The following is a 14281-nucleotide window of genomic DNA, read 5'->3' on the forward strand; positions in this document are numbered from 1 at the left end:
TAGCCCTTCTGAAGGGAAAAATACACCCCCTATTTCTGAAAATCTAATAAAGATGGACTGAGCAGCTACTGTGCCTTTTCCAGTTCTTGGGAAAGGAGCTGCTAAAAAATCCAGTTTCTGTCTCACCAGAGGGTTGAGCCACCCCGTGCCTCAAAAAAATCGAGAATGTGACCTTTGCTGAGAAGAAAAACACCTAAAATCACCTCTGTAAGCGCAGCTGAGGTGGGATTTTCTCCCTCCACACTTGAAATCAGCCAGAGTTCCCCAGGTCTCTTCTGAAAATAATTAGGCTGCTTTTTGTGGAGGAACATGAGGGAAACATTTAAAGGGCTGTAGACTTTTGAAGGAAACACGGGGACTGGTATAACACTATGTCATTTACAGACGTGGGGTGGATATTTTTGGCGGCTCGGGACTCTACGGAAAATATTCCTTTGCGAAGTGTCTCCCCCCCCACTCCCCTACCCACGCCTTGAAAAATTAAGGCGAATCCCGGTGATTTGAGGTGATTTTTTAATGAGCTGAGTTCCTTCGTGCGGTCGTAAAATGAAGTGTCCGAAGTGAAATGTTGCAGCGAGTGGTCACTCACGGTGCAAAAAGTCTGGGAGAGGGGCACGCCAACACCACTGCCAACGACGGAAAAATCCCAATGTGCAAGAGCGAACAAAAATGCCGATGGTTATTTTTTTTTTTTACAGGCGAAGCCCCCTGGTACATGCACAAAAGGGAGCAAATACTTTCTGTCTCACTTTTCCTCTTTCTTCCAAAGTAGCTCTCTTTAAGCAATGGTCTACTTTATTCCCTTGGAAGGACGCTTCCCTGTTATTTCCAGCCGTGGATTTTCAGTGGTTGGCTCGAAAGGAAGCACGAAAAAAAAAAAATAACTCCCCATAATTTTCTGCCTTTATTTTCTTAAAAGAAGGACAGCAAGAAGCAGCCAATCAATAAGGAGAAGCTTCCCTCACCCGCTCGCTGCCTTTTTGCTTTTGTTTGCTTGTTTGATTCCAATCTTCCAACCACCATCACCACAATAACAACAACACACACATCCCACCAAAAAAGGGGGGAAAAAAGCAAAACCAACCAAAAAAAGGGGAAAAAAAGGGGGGGGGGGATCTGGGCTCTGCGCCTCCAAGCACCCCCCCACCCTCCTTTACTCCCCCTTCTAGGTGGGACCAGCCCCACAGAGGTAACCCTCCCTCACAGCCCCCCCCAACCCCAACACAATGACAACAACAACAACAGGGGGGCACCCCCCTAGCCCCTTCCAGCCCCCCCTTGCAAGCGGGCGACCCCACGGAGGGGGGGGCTGAGCCCTTGCAGAAGCTCACCCCGATTTTTTTTTTTTCGGGGGGGGGGGGGGGGGGAGGGAGTGGGGGGTGATGGGGAGGGCAAGGGGGGGCTGCTTGGGCTCCCTTTACCTGTTGAGGTTACCTAGGCTGACCTCCCAGCGCTTGTATTTGCTGCCATCAGTGAAGAGGCTGCTGCTGGGAAAAAAAAATAAAAAAATAAAATAAAATAAAGGGGGGGTGTGGATATTAATGCGCACCTTTCCTCACCCTCCTCCACTCGATAGGTGTGGGTGCCCCCCCCCAGAAGGAGGGCTCTGTGCGTGCCCCCCCCCCCCCGGCACACACCACCTTTCCTTCACCCCTTCCCCCCCCCCCCAACAAACCCCCCCGAGCGCCCCCAAATCGCTGTCATTTCCCTCGCAGCCTGTCTCAGTGTGGCGGAGTGATGTGTACATATCGCGTGTGAGGGGAGAGAGAGGAGGAAAAAAAAAAAAAAAAAAAGCCACACCACCGGGATTTTGAGGAATTTGCCTGTGGTGTTAAAGGGAAGGAGCAGAGTTACAGAGAAATTGAGAGAGAGAGCTCTACCTACCGACAGATTACAAGAGAAGTCAAGAGCACCGAGAACCAACCGTACAGACACACAGAGGCACCATGAAACGCCTTTGAGATCGCATTAAAAAAAAAAAAAAAAGCCACTAAAAAGCAGGACTTGAGACAGTCCAGGGACAATCTCGCACTAATCTAGAATTAAAGCCGTCTTTTTTTTTTTTCCTTTTTTTCCTTTTTTTTTTTTTTTTTTTTTGCATGCGAGGGTCATGAGTTCCTACTTTGTAAATCCTCTCTTTTCCAAGTACAAAGGCGGTGAATCGCTGGAGCCAACTTACTACGACTGCAGATTTCCACAAAGTGTTAGCAGGAGCCATGCTCTCGTGTATGGTCCGGGCACTACTGCTCCCACCTTCCAGCACCCTTCACACCACGTCCAAGAGTTTTTCCACCACGGAACCTCGAGCATCTCCAACTCTGGATACCAGCAAAACCCATGCGCCTTGGCGTGTCACGGAGACGCTTCTAAATTCTATGGATATGAAGCTCTACCGAGGCAATCGCTTTATGGTGCTCAGCAAGAGACGACTGTTGTACAATATCCTGACTGTAAATCGTCTTCCAACAGTAACTCTAGCGAGGGACAAGGGCATTTAAATCAAAATTCGTCTCCCAGTCTCATGTTCCCATGGATGAGACCTCACGGTTAGGACCTTTTTTTCCTCCTCCTTAAATGTTTTCCTTTATTTTTTCTCTCTTTCTCTCCCTCTCTCTCTCCCTCCCCTCTGTCTGTCTGTCTGTCTGTCTATCTATATATGTATGTATGCATATACAAGCACAAACATATGTATATATATATATACACACGCACGTACACACATATGCATACATATATATATGAATATAAGAGGCGTAGATGTAAAATATGAAAGGAATGAGCAGTTTTGTGCTAATGTTTCTTCTTTTTAGGAAGACCTTTGAAAGCAAACAAGACAGCAGTTACTAGAGAGCCAGCAAGGTGATTCCCTGCAAAAGGCTTAAATCACAATAAAGTAAAACTTGTTTTTTATTGCTTGCCTTGAGGATAGGCAATAAGATACAGCTCCCACGAGGTTATTTGCATGTTGATAATACACTGCTCTTTAAAATGTCATATAGCCTTTCATAACCGCTTGGAGACGAAGCCTGAAAGGTGGGAACTTGTATAAGTATTACTAATACTTTACATCTGTTTCTTAAAGCCTAGAGATAAAAGTTTAAGCAGAAAAGGAAACTTAGCTCAGAGCTGTGGGGTGGGGTGGAGGAGAACATTATACTGTCCTGGGTTAAAGAAGGGGGTGGGAAATTCAAAATAATTTGGGCTGAATGGAACTTTGCTCATGTGAAGTCCAGATAATTGCACAGAAACCTAAATACTTCAAAGTACAAGTTTCCCCCACCTAAGGACCAAGGTTGTCTAGAAGCCTTGTTAATTCAAAACATGTGAAGGTTAGTGTTAATTTTAAGGACAATCAGAGCACCAAAGTTTCTCCCCTAGCTCCCTACGCCTAGAAAATTGAAAAAGAAAGAAGAAAAGAGAAAGAAAAGAAATAGGAAGGAGCTCTGGCTAATGTAGAGAGGATGTGGCCCAGAGAGGCTGGGAGATAGACGCAGAGGAAAACATGATATTTATCTAAGCTTTGACCTAGAGGTAGTCTCAAGGATGCAATCATTTCAAGCTGAAGCATATTTTTTTTTTTTGCAGATGCATTGTTTTTCTCATTAAGAAAGGGCTTTGCAGAAGGAAGTGCAGGGGCTCAGCTGCACATACCTACGTCCTCTTTCTTTCTGACTATTGCTACAAATGTCCACCTCGAGTTGTTTTAAATGCAATCTCTGTGTTTGCACAGGCACATATCCATCTCTGTATGTGTGTGCTTTAGAGACATACATAACCGAGAGGACAGGCGTAGGGAGTTTAATGGAAAATCCTAATTCTCAGGGCGTAAATATTATCAAACAACAGGACCCTGAGCCTGTATTTTGAGAACAAGATTTGGAAAAGGAAAACAGAGGTGGACATTTTGGAAAATAATAATAATAATAATAATAATAAGGAAAGAAAAAGAAAGGAAAAAAAATGAACGGAAGAATGGGAGGAGAAGGAGAAAGGCTGGGAGGATTTCACGGTGAACAATGCAGCCTTCATAGAAAAAAAATGTTTTTTTTTTTTTCCTTTTTTAATTGAGCTGGCCAGCACGACTCACCATACAGAATCACCTTTTGGGAAACTGGAAACATCTCTTTTGTGAATGAGCTTGACAGCCACGTCCCCACACCCATCCAAAAGCAGCCAGAGCTGAATATTCCCCAGAAAGAGCCAGGGAGGGACAGCCAGCTAACGTTAGCAGCCCCCATAGCAGCGATATGATTATTAACCCTAATAACCCAGAGACTTTCTCGGAGTGCCTTCAGTATGCAAAAAGGCTGAAGGGGGGCTTTTTTTTGGGGGGAGGGGGGCAGCAGATTCTCTAGGAAAATCCAGGCGAGGGGGGCCGGGGGAGGGAATAGCGCAGCCTCCGATGGGGGAGAGCCACGAAGTTATTTTTTTTGTGTGTCCTACAGCTCCCGGAAGACGCAGCGGCAGACAAACTTACAGCCGGTACCAGACCCTGGAGTTAGAAAAGGAGTTCCTCTTCAACCCGTATTTGACACGGAAGCGGCGGATTGAGGTCTCTCACGCCCTGGGACTGACCGAGAGACAAGTGAAGATCTGGTTCCAGAACAGGAGGATGAAGTGGAAAAAAGAAAACAACAAAGATAAGCTGCCAGGGGCCAGGGACGAGGAGAAAACGGAAGAAGAAGGGAATGAAGAAGAGGAAAAAGAAGAGGAGGAAAAAGAAGAAAGCAAGGACTGATTTCTCAGCCCCTTGAAGTCTCGTTTTATGGCAGATGATAAATCGAGATGTTTACGACGGTCATTTGCTTTTATAGAGTATAGAATGGAGAGGCTCACACAGCAGTAACTACCTGTCAAACAGTTGTAGCCTTTTTTATTGTCATAGAAACTTCCCCTACTTTTTTTCCCCTCCTTTTTTTTTTTTTTTTTTTTAAATAGCTGCGTTTTTAGTTCAATAAATACATAGTTGGCTTGACTGCAACAGCAGGGGAAAAAAAATGATCCAGCAAAGCCAAGCAACCCCCACCCAGCAGCCCAAAGCAAGCCTGGAAGCAAATGTCACTGCTCGCCCCTGCTCCCCCTGCCTCGCTGCACCCAGCGATGGGTGCAGGAGATGTATTTATTTGAACAGCTTTGACTTTGCCTTTTTCGCTTGGTTTTGCCCCCAGGGGAAGTGCGAGGGTGCTTCCAGCTTCCTCAGCCTGTTCGGGTAGGGGTTGGTTGGACAGAGCTTCTTTCCCCCAAGCCATTCATCCGCTCCCTATTAGGTGCCGCTCCTGCAGTCCCTGCGAGATAAGGACGGGATAAGGACGGGCGACCCTACCTGGGAGCGCCCGCAGACACCCGCACCACTTCCAGCGGGCTCTGGCTGTATATAAAAAAATGCCTTTTTCCCTAAGATAGGCCAAAATCCTCCCCCCCCCCCCCCTTCATTTCTATAGGCGCTGTTTACCCTCTGGCTGTGTGAGCACTCGAAATTCTTCATGTACTACCTAAAGGGAAAACCTGCAATAATTATCAGATCTATTATCAACATGGGGCTTACATATCCTAAATTTTACTTGCTCAGAATTTATTTAAGAGAGAGAGCTGTGTTTCTGCCCTGATGCAAGCTACTAAGTAGCATAAAATAATAATAAAAAATAATAAAAAAAACCACCTTGTATTGTACTTTATCACTACCTATAGAAGGAGTCATGCTTTGAAAGTATTTGTAATGCGGTTTTATTGTCGTTTGTTGCTGCTTATTTTCTTGAAAAAAAAAAATAAAAAAAAAAATCCCAACAACTGAAACTGCCTAGTTGAGAACGCACAGTATTGTATTATTTTATTGTGCTTATAAAGTAGTGTAGAACTAAATTGCACTGAATGTATAGTTATCTATTTGTCTTGACTTATCTGTTAATGCAACATGCTCGAAACAAAAAAATCGTCATTTGTTTTATGTAAAAGCATAGTTCTGCGTGTTCAACCTCTGAATGTAGCAATTTCAGCCAGAAAAAAAAAAAATCTGGACACCGTGGATTTGTATTGTATACGTGAGACATTACGTAAATAATAATAATTATAATAATAATAATAATAAAAGATTTTAAAAGGACTGCGTTGCCTGCTATGTCTTTATTTGGGACGTGCTGTGATGGGCGAGGAGGGGGCTCTGGGGGATATTTCGTGCCCCAGCCCCTCCTGGCACCCTTCAGCCCCCAGCCCCGGTGGTAACTTGCGAGGCAATGGGCGCATCTGGCGCGGGCAGCACTGCGGGGGCGCAGCAGGATCCATCCTCCTGCCTCTGCTGCGCGAAAATCGGGAATAATGCCGGGAATGCTGTCTGGCTGAAGCTGTAGGACTGCAAAAAAAAAAAAAAAAAAAAAAAAAAAAAAAGAATAAAAACCGAGATGTTGCAATGACTGCGGTGCTAAGTCTTCCTTCGCCGTGGGAAAAGCTGGGTTTGAGGGGGAATGGTGTGTGTTTGGGGGGGCGTGAAGCGTGTGCAAGGGGGTTTTGCTTCTCCCAGCTGGGAAATGGCATTTGGGAGGTGGGGAAGTGCAGCCCCCCGCTCCTGCCCGGTCCCCCCGTGCCCGGGCGGTGCCAGCAGGGCAGGGGACGCAGTTTTCCTCCCAGACGTGGGGCAATTCGGTGCTCGCAGGCGGTCGTTGGCGGATGTTGGCGAGGTTGGGTAGGCATTAGGTGTGCAATCAGACGGGCTTTAGAGGTCTGGGCACCAGGCAGGGGCTGTGTGGCAACGCATTTCCGTATAGGAAAAGCTGGCGAGAGACGCCAAAAAATGAAGTTGGCGAGCAAGCAGTTTATTCACTTCTTTCTTTCTTTTCCCAGACGCAAAATCTGAGCCCCTTTCATCCCCCAAAGCCATACCTCCTTACCCACGGAGACCATCCCCAGCTTAACCTATCCTTTATTTTAGTACTGCTACTATTACTACATTACTACTACTGTTACCACTACTACCACTACTATTAGCATTATTAATACAATTTTAATTATTATCATTCTTTTTTTTTCTTTTCTATTTTTCTCTCTCTCTCTTTTTTTTCTGTTTTTCGGCAAAACCTGGCGGTGATGCCTTCAGGTCTCTCTGGTAGTTCTCGGGTAGAAGGTGAACTTTATAAATATTTCCTTTAGCACCAGCCTCATTGCGTTGAACGAGGTCTATTGATCTGTAAAAACGGGTCTATCTGTATTTTTTTTTTCTTTCTTTCTTTCTTTCTTTCTTTCTTTCTTTCTTTCTTTCTTTCTTTCTTTCTTTCTCTTCTCTTTTCTTTCTTTCTTTCTTTCTTTCTTTCTTTCTTTCTTTCTTTCTTTCTTTCTTTCTTTTCTTGTTGATAAATGGACTACATCATATAGAGCCCAGGGATGCAGAAGTAGACGGGATGTTTACCCAGATATTGCAGATAAGAAAACACAAGGCTCCTCAGATGCAGCCTGATGTACTGAACTATGTCTGGAGGATCGTCTGTGGGCTTCAGACATTCTTAACCCAAACCCCTCCAAGCTTAAAGGATTTAAATGCCTCAGTGCTTGAAATTGCTGGACTCTGCCCAGGAGGGCTGGAAAAGGAGAAATAGCCAAGTTGTGCGGCGCACAGCAAAAAGGGACTCGGGTGGGTGCCCCCACACCCACTTTTTCCCCCCTTTTCTCCCCGTAATTCCATGGCATGCAGCACGGACACCCCTGCAATGCCAGCGCAAATGGGGCGGGGGGTGGACGACGGGGGGAAAGGCACCGAAAGCCGCATCAGCGGGGTCGGATCCTGCCCGGGGATGGGGCTGAGCCGCTGCAGCCCCTGTACGCGTGTGCACGCGTGTGCGTGCGTGTGCAACGCCAAAGGGATGCGTGTGTGCAGCTCCGGTGTGTGCACGCTCCGAATTGCACCAAATACAACCACAGGCATATTTCCCCTCCATCGCAGAGCCTGTAATGTCCTCGTTAACGGGCGTTAATCTCCCAAGAAATGCATAAAAACACCAATAAGGTTTATTCTAGACTTTTCCATGTCGAGGGCAGGCACGTAAGGTAAGCAGTTTTATTAGTCATAAAACAGAGTGGTTTATTCTAACAGAGCTTTCTTCTTGGGGGATATTTATCCAGCGTTTACAACAAGGGATTTTTTTCTCCCTCCGCTTGCTATCATAGGATGTATCTGTGCTCATTCATTCGAGCGATAAAAAAACTCAGTGAGAAAAAAAAATCTTCTATGTTACTTAAAAAAAAATCGCGATAAAGCCTTCGCATAGAAAATACCCACATTGCTCCCAACGAGGGGGAAAGGAGAGAGAAAACTTATCAAAGTGTTTAAAAATAATAATAAAAAAAAGAAGAAGCTGTATCCGCACTCCATCCATCATATTTAAATCCACAAATCTAAGTAGTTTTATATGAACGAATACTACGGAATGACATTTATCTATCAAAAGGGTCTGGAGTTAAATTATTGAAACTACAGCCGCAGCAGTTAGTTTTGGGGTAAATGTTTATGTTCTGTAGTCAACACAACCGAGTCGCATCTTCAGATGACATCCAGTTATTTCTGTAATCACTCCATCATTTCAAGAGAAAAAGAGAAGAGACCATTTTATGGGGTAAAGTAATTTGAAAGAAGATTCGCTCTCCACAAAGTGGCTTATTCAGAAATGATCATAGCTTCGGTATTACTGAAATTAGACTCATCTACCCGCCTGAAGTAAGAAATATCGTCCTATTCCACGCTTTTTATTAGCCAATCAAATTTCCTTCGGATCTCCATTTGTGATTTGTGAAAAATATAATTCCTTGAAAAGCTGAGTTTGAGCATATTGCTTATTTTGCCTTAATTTATTATTCTAATCACAGCAGCCGCTGTGTGATAATGCATCCATTAGGCGAAAAAATTCGTTTAGATTTTATACTCGAAAATGGGCACAGATTATATTTTAGAGACAACGAATTTCTCGGGCATTAAATTTTTTTCTTGCGCGGATTGCGGCGAGGAAGGAGGGTGGCAAGGAAAATGCGCCGGGGAGCGGGGCGGAGGAGGGGGGAAAGTTTGCGAGCCAGACTTGGGAAGAAAAGGCGATTCTGCCCCATTTCCAGCTCGTCCTATTTTTGCCTCCCAGACTTCCCCCCCCCCTCTGTCCCCCCCCAAATGCCGGACTCTTTTATCCTCCGCCCCGAAAATAGCCTTGCTAATACAGGACCCAAGAAAGGGAGAGGGGAGGCGGTTTTATAGACGGGGCTGATGCAAAGAGCCAAGTGATCGCCCGAAATGCTGCCGAGGAAATGTGTGCACAGGTTACTTTCTGCCTGCAAGGATAAAATTTCCTGTTCACATTATGGAATTTATTATCTTGTCTACTCTCTGGAAAATGGGGTCTCCATTGTGCTCTGGAAGCTGTTGTGGTCGTAGTTTCCCCCCTCGTAACTTTTAACTACCTGTTATAAAATTTATTGGTGGTTTGTAAAGTGAATAAAGTAATTTCCCTTCCATCCGGTTGTATTACAACCTTTGTGTTGTTTGGGCAGACAGACACGCATCCAGCCAGGGGGAGAAAAAATAAATAAATGAAAGGGGCAGGGAGGGAGACCCCCCCCCTCCCTCCCCTCCCCTTTTTTCCCCCTTCTCAATTAAAAATAAATTAAGGCGCCGAAAGGAGAAATACCTGCAGAATTGTGCTGTCGCTGGGAATGTGCAGGCGCAGGGGGAAATTGGGGAGGAAAAGCTGTTGCGACAAAATGTGCTAGACTTCCCCGAGCATGGGATTGCTTGGCCCTGGGTGCTAAAATTTGGCATTGGAAGGGGGGGGGGGGGGGGGGGGCTGGGGGATGTATTTCTGTCCGTCTTGGGGTAAGGAGAAGAGCGTCAGAAAGCTCTGCGGCTCCTCGCTTTGGAGCATCTGAGCAGGCTGGGCTTTGCGGTCTCCTATTTACACAACTTGTGGTTCGCGACGTGCCTCCAAAGCAGGCCTCTACACGGCTCAAAAATGTCGCTCGCCCCCCAGATCAATATTTCCCAGCCTCTACACGGAGCCCTCGCCTGGAAGAATAAAACTAAAAAAAAAAATAAAATAAAATAAAATCAAAGGGCCCCCAAATAATTCCGCCTTTTATAAACCGTCGCATCCCCGACACCATGGCGCGATAAAACAAAAGGCTGGAGGCTGGAGGAGGGAAAAAAAAAAAGGATAGGGAAGGCTTTAAACGATTTAAAAACACGTATGTAGATATCCCTCCAGCAAATCATAACGCTGGGTGGGTTTAGGAAATTTAGAAGGGAGCAGGCAAGAGTTTCGGGGTCAATACCGGGCCTCGGGCTCAAGTTTTGGGTGGGATTCGGGCAGCTCCGGGCTCGCCCCGAGGGTTGGGGTCGGGGCCGGGGGGACCCCACAGTTCTGCGCCCTGGGAAGGTTTTTTTTTCCAGCGGACACACCCTTGGGTGAAAGAGCAGGGATGGTCCCGCAGGGACCCCGGCGGGGCTGTCGGGAATGGCCATTTTCTGTGCTCTTTTTTTTTTCCTCGAGCGTCTTGTTCTTCATGTTTAATTCCGTGCCTTTATAATTAACATACCGTCATCATTTAATTCATTCAAATTTTAAAGGCAGCGTACTCCATTTCTATCTCCGCTGCCTCTCTTCCTCGATTTTTTTTCCTATTTACCCCCCCCCCCTTATTAATTACCAGCACGGAGACTCTGTGCTGAAGGCCAGATCTCCTTAGTTAAAATGCTGAGAATTAACCCGAGCAGCTAATAACCAGCAAATTAAACCGAGTCTAAAAAAAAAAAAAAAAAAAGGAGAGAGAAAGAAACCTCCCCGATATTAACGCGGTCGCTTAAAAGACAAAAAAAGGGGGGGGGGGCAGTGAAGGAGGGGGGCCGAAGAGGAAAAAAAAAATCCTAATATTAAAAAAGAATTGTATAAACATGGCGACAGACGAGAGCATTTGCACTCGTCACAAAAATGCAACGCATTCCTGGTTGTTTGCAGAAAATTTACAGCTAAGCAATAAAAGTTTACGACTGAATCACAAGTTGGATTGGCCACAGGAAGTCATGTGGACTCCATCCATGAACGTGAACTTTTTATTGTGGTTTCTCTTATGACTCTTTCGCAGTAGTCTTTCCTTTAACAGTCCAAGCAGTGCCAGGGGTAGGATGGTATTTTTCCCCCCCTTAATTATTAGCGTGATGATGATTATTATTTTTTTTTCCAAAAAAAATCTAGATTTTTTTCCCCCCTCTCTCCTTGGGGTTGGAATTCTTGGTTGCTTTGGGCATTTTGGCATTAATGAGTTTACTGCTGCGTCTGGTTGCCGCCTCCTATTCCCCACCCCTAGGGGCAAAACGCAATGCATTTCCTTTGCAGGATGCGATGATGAGGGGGCACAAGCAGTTGTAAATACCTTTTTTTTTTTTTTAGGGGAAAAAAAAAAGAGAGAGAGAGGGAGATTCCTCCTTAAGCTTCCCCCATCCCTTTGCCCAACCAGAGAAGAACTGTTTGGCTTTTGTTTCCATCTTTCTTTTTTTTTTCCCCTCTTTTTTTTTTTCCTTTTTTTTTTTTTTTAATGTTTCTGTGGAGCTGAGCTGCAAGCGTCAGTGGAACAGAAAGAGAGAGAGACAGAAAGAGAGAGAGAGAGAGAGAGAGAGGGAGAGGGGGAGACAGGAGCCTCTGGTAAGTGTTCCCTTATTGGTTAAAATGTGTAACTAATGATCCATAGCCCGGGTGTTAAGGATAATGATGCATCGTGGTGCGAGCGAGGGGAAGGCGAGGGGTGTAGCTTGGATATGAGGGAAAGCTGCTGCGGGTCGGCAGAAATGCAGTTAATTCGGGGAAAAAAGGGTTTGCTGCTGCTGATGTCATATTCGGGGTGCGGGAGGCAGGTCGGGGAGCCGGCTGCGGGGCTGGGGGAAAAAAAAAAAAAGAAGGGGGGGGGGGGGAATGTGGAAGGGGGGTGGCCGGGGGCTGGGGGCGCGCTGGAGCAGGGGGAGGAAAAAAATCTGTGTCTAGAAATACGCAAAAATTCATCCGCTCAACTTTTTCCTTAAAAAAATTAAATAAATAATAATAATAAGGGGGGGGGGGAGACGCATGCGCGGAGGGGCCGGCCCGGCGCAGCCCGGGTGGGTCGTCCAAGGCTGGGGTAGTGCCATATTTAATGAGCTGCGCTCCTAATTGTGTGCACAAGGCTCGGCCTTGCACGCCCATTCCCCCCCCCCCCCCGCAGCCCCCCCCCAGTGGCCAGGGCCAGCGGCCGCGGCCTGCTCCTCTTCTGCGGGGCTGTGAGCTTCATTACCGGGCCGATAATTAATATTAAGAGCTGGCTGATTAACAAAAACATCTCTGCACCCCAAGGCTCATCCTCTTATTCGCTTTATTTTTGCAACCTCGCGGCTTTTGGGTGCAAAGTTCTCCGGGAGGGGTGCTGAGCATTTATTTGATTGAATCCCCCCCCACACCTTGCAAGGAGCAATTGCTACCAGCTCCCTGTCGTGAAATAATAATAATAGCAATAATAATAATAACAAGTTTCAGGAGCGCTCTGGTTTTCCTGCGAAGTGGTTAACACGGTGTTGGCTTTTCGGTTTTATTTGCATGCAGGTCCCTCCCCTCTCTCCCTTATTTCTCTCTTTCCACCCCCCGGGCAGCGACTTGAATTCAGGTTTAAGGCGTGAGATTTAAAGGGTGACCCTTCCCCTGCTAACCTCCCCACCTACCTCTCCATCCACCTCCCTCCCCACCTACCCATCCATCATCTAATCTTATCTATCTCCGTGTATATACCGGTGCCGTGTAAGGAGATATATAACGTAGTGACTTCATTTCCTCTCGAGGTTGTCTCTCTTTTTTTTTTTGTCTTGATGAATTCTCCTTGTTCAAAAATATATATATATATATTATAATAATAAATAATAAAAAGCAGCTCGTGTGTGTGCAGAGATTTGCTGCTGGGGATGGCAGCGCTGTGTGTGCACGTATAGGGCTGGACAGGCAGATGTACACATATATAGGGGCGGACAACAAATAAACGATAAAGCCTGACATTGTTGTGCGGTGGGGGAGGGGTGGGGGAGGCGATTTTTTGGGCTTATTGTAAGCGATTTTGGGGGTTCGCCGTGGCGGCAGGGGCAGGGGCACTGCTGGAGCTGCTGGGAGAAAGGGGAAGCCTGCAGGACGCTGGCTCCTCACTTTCTGCCTGGCTGCCTTTTTTTTTTTTTGGTGGTTTTTAAATAAAAATGGCCTCCCTTATTTTAATTTCCAGCGTACGTTCGCAGAAGTTAATTAGCGAAAGCGGTTGCTGAAGTTCTCGGGTGGTTTCTGGTTGCGGTGTGCTGAGAGTGTTTGAAAAAGAAGTTTGGTGGGGAGGAAAAAAAAAAAAAAAAGACAAGTTGCAAAAGTTCCGGATCAGCCTTTCTGTTCTCTTCCCTTTTCTTCTGAGAAATCTGGTAAATCCTTGCGCCTGCCTTTGGGGCTGGAAATTATCGGCTTCTCGGGGGTTGCCCGGAGCAAAACCAACCGCAGTTCTCCCCTAAAAATAAATATTTTTATTTTAGCTTTGCAGAGGCAACTCGCGTTTCCCCGATTTTTTTTTTCTTTTTCTTCCAGAAATAAATAGATGGTTTGGGGATGGGACGCGAAAAAAAAAAAAATCAGGGAAAGAGACAATTTTGCCTTCGTTTTGTTCGCAGGGGAAAAAAAAAAAAAAAAAACAACAACAAACCCGTTGTGTGAAGGCTCTGCCTCTAACGCTGCTAGTCGTAAAGACATTTTATGAGCAAACAATGAGTGTTTATTGGAACCACATGATTACAGAAATGGGATCTTTTATTGTTTTCAGACCAAATCCGTCTGCTCCCTCTGGCCGGCCCCGGCCGCTCGCTCGCTCCCCGCTTCCGTGAGGCCTGGAAGCCTCCCCAAAAACAATTTTAAATGTATTGATTTTCGGTTTCCCCTGACATATTGTCATCTTTCATATACCCGTAATGCCGAGAAACATTTTAGGACGTAGAGCAGGAATAACGGAATGATTTATACTCTTCGAGTTGTGTTTTTTTTTTTTTCTTCTTCTTCTTCCCAGACTAAACCAGAGGAAATAAATTGTGTCTCGTATCTCTAACATCAGTGCTCGGGAGGGATTATAGGAAAATTGCCACGTGTTATTGACATGGACTTGCAGGGAAATAATAGCTTTTCGACAGATGTAGTCGGTAGGGGAAAAAAAAAAGAAAAAAGGCAGGATCGTGGAGAAATTTAAAAATGGAAATTCCGCTGTCCCCAAAAGCTGCCTCATTTAT

The 14281-nt window shown here is 45.8% G+C and overlaps 1 protein-coding gene across 1 annotated transcript; it reads left to right on the forward strand.

Moving 5' to 3' along the window:
• The first annotated feature begins 1848 nt into the window (after window positions 1-1848).
• On the forward strand, window positions 1849-5997 carry HOXC8 (homeobox C8). The gene is made up of 2 exons (XM_035571738.1): window positions 1849-2546; window positions 4446-5997. The coding sequence occupies exons 1-2, from the start codon at window positions 2111-2113 to the stop codon at window positions 4736-4738; spliced, it is 729 nt and encodes a 242-aa protein (XP_035427631.1). The 5' UTR covers window positions 1849-2110; the 3' UTR covers window positions 4739-5997.
• The last annotated feature ends 8284 nt before the right edge of the window (window positions 5998-14281 follow it).

This window comes from Cygnus atratus, chromosome 29 (assembly GCF_013377495.2).
Source record: "Cygnus atratus isolate AKBS03 ecotype Queensland, Australia chromosome 29, CAtr_DNAZoo_HiC_assembly, whole genome shotgun sequence".
NCBI classification, from domain to species: Eukaryota; Metazoa; Chordata; class Aves; order Anseriformes; family Anatidae; genus Cygnus; species Cygnus atratus.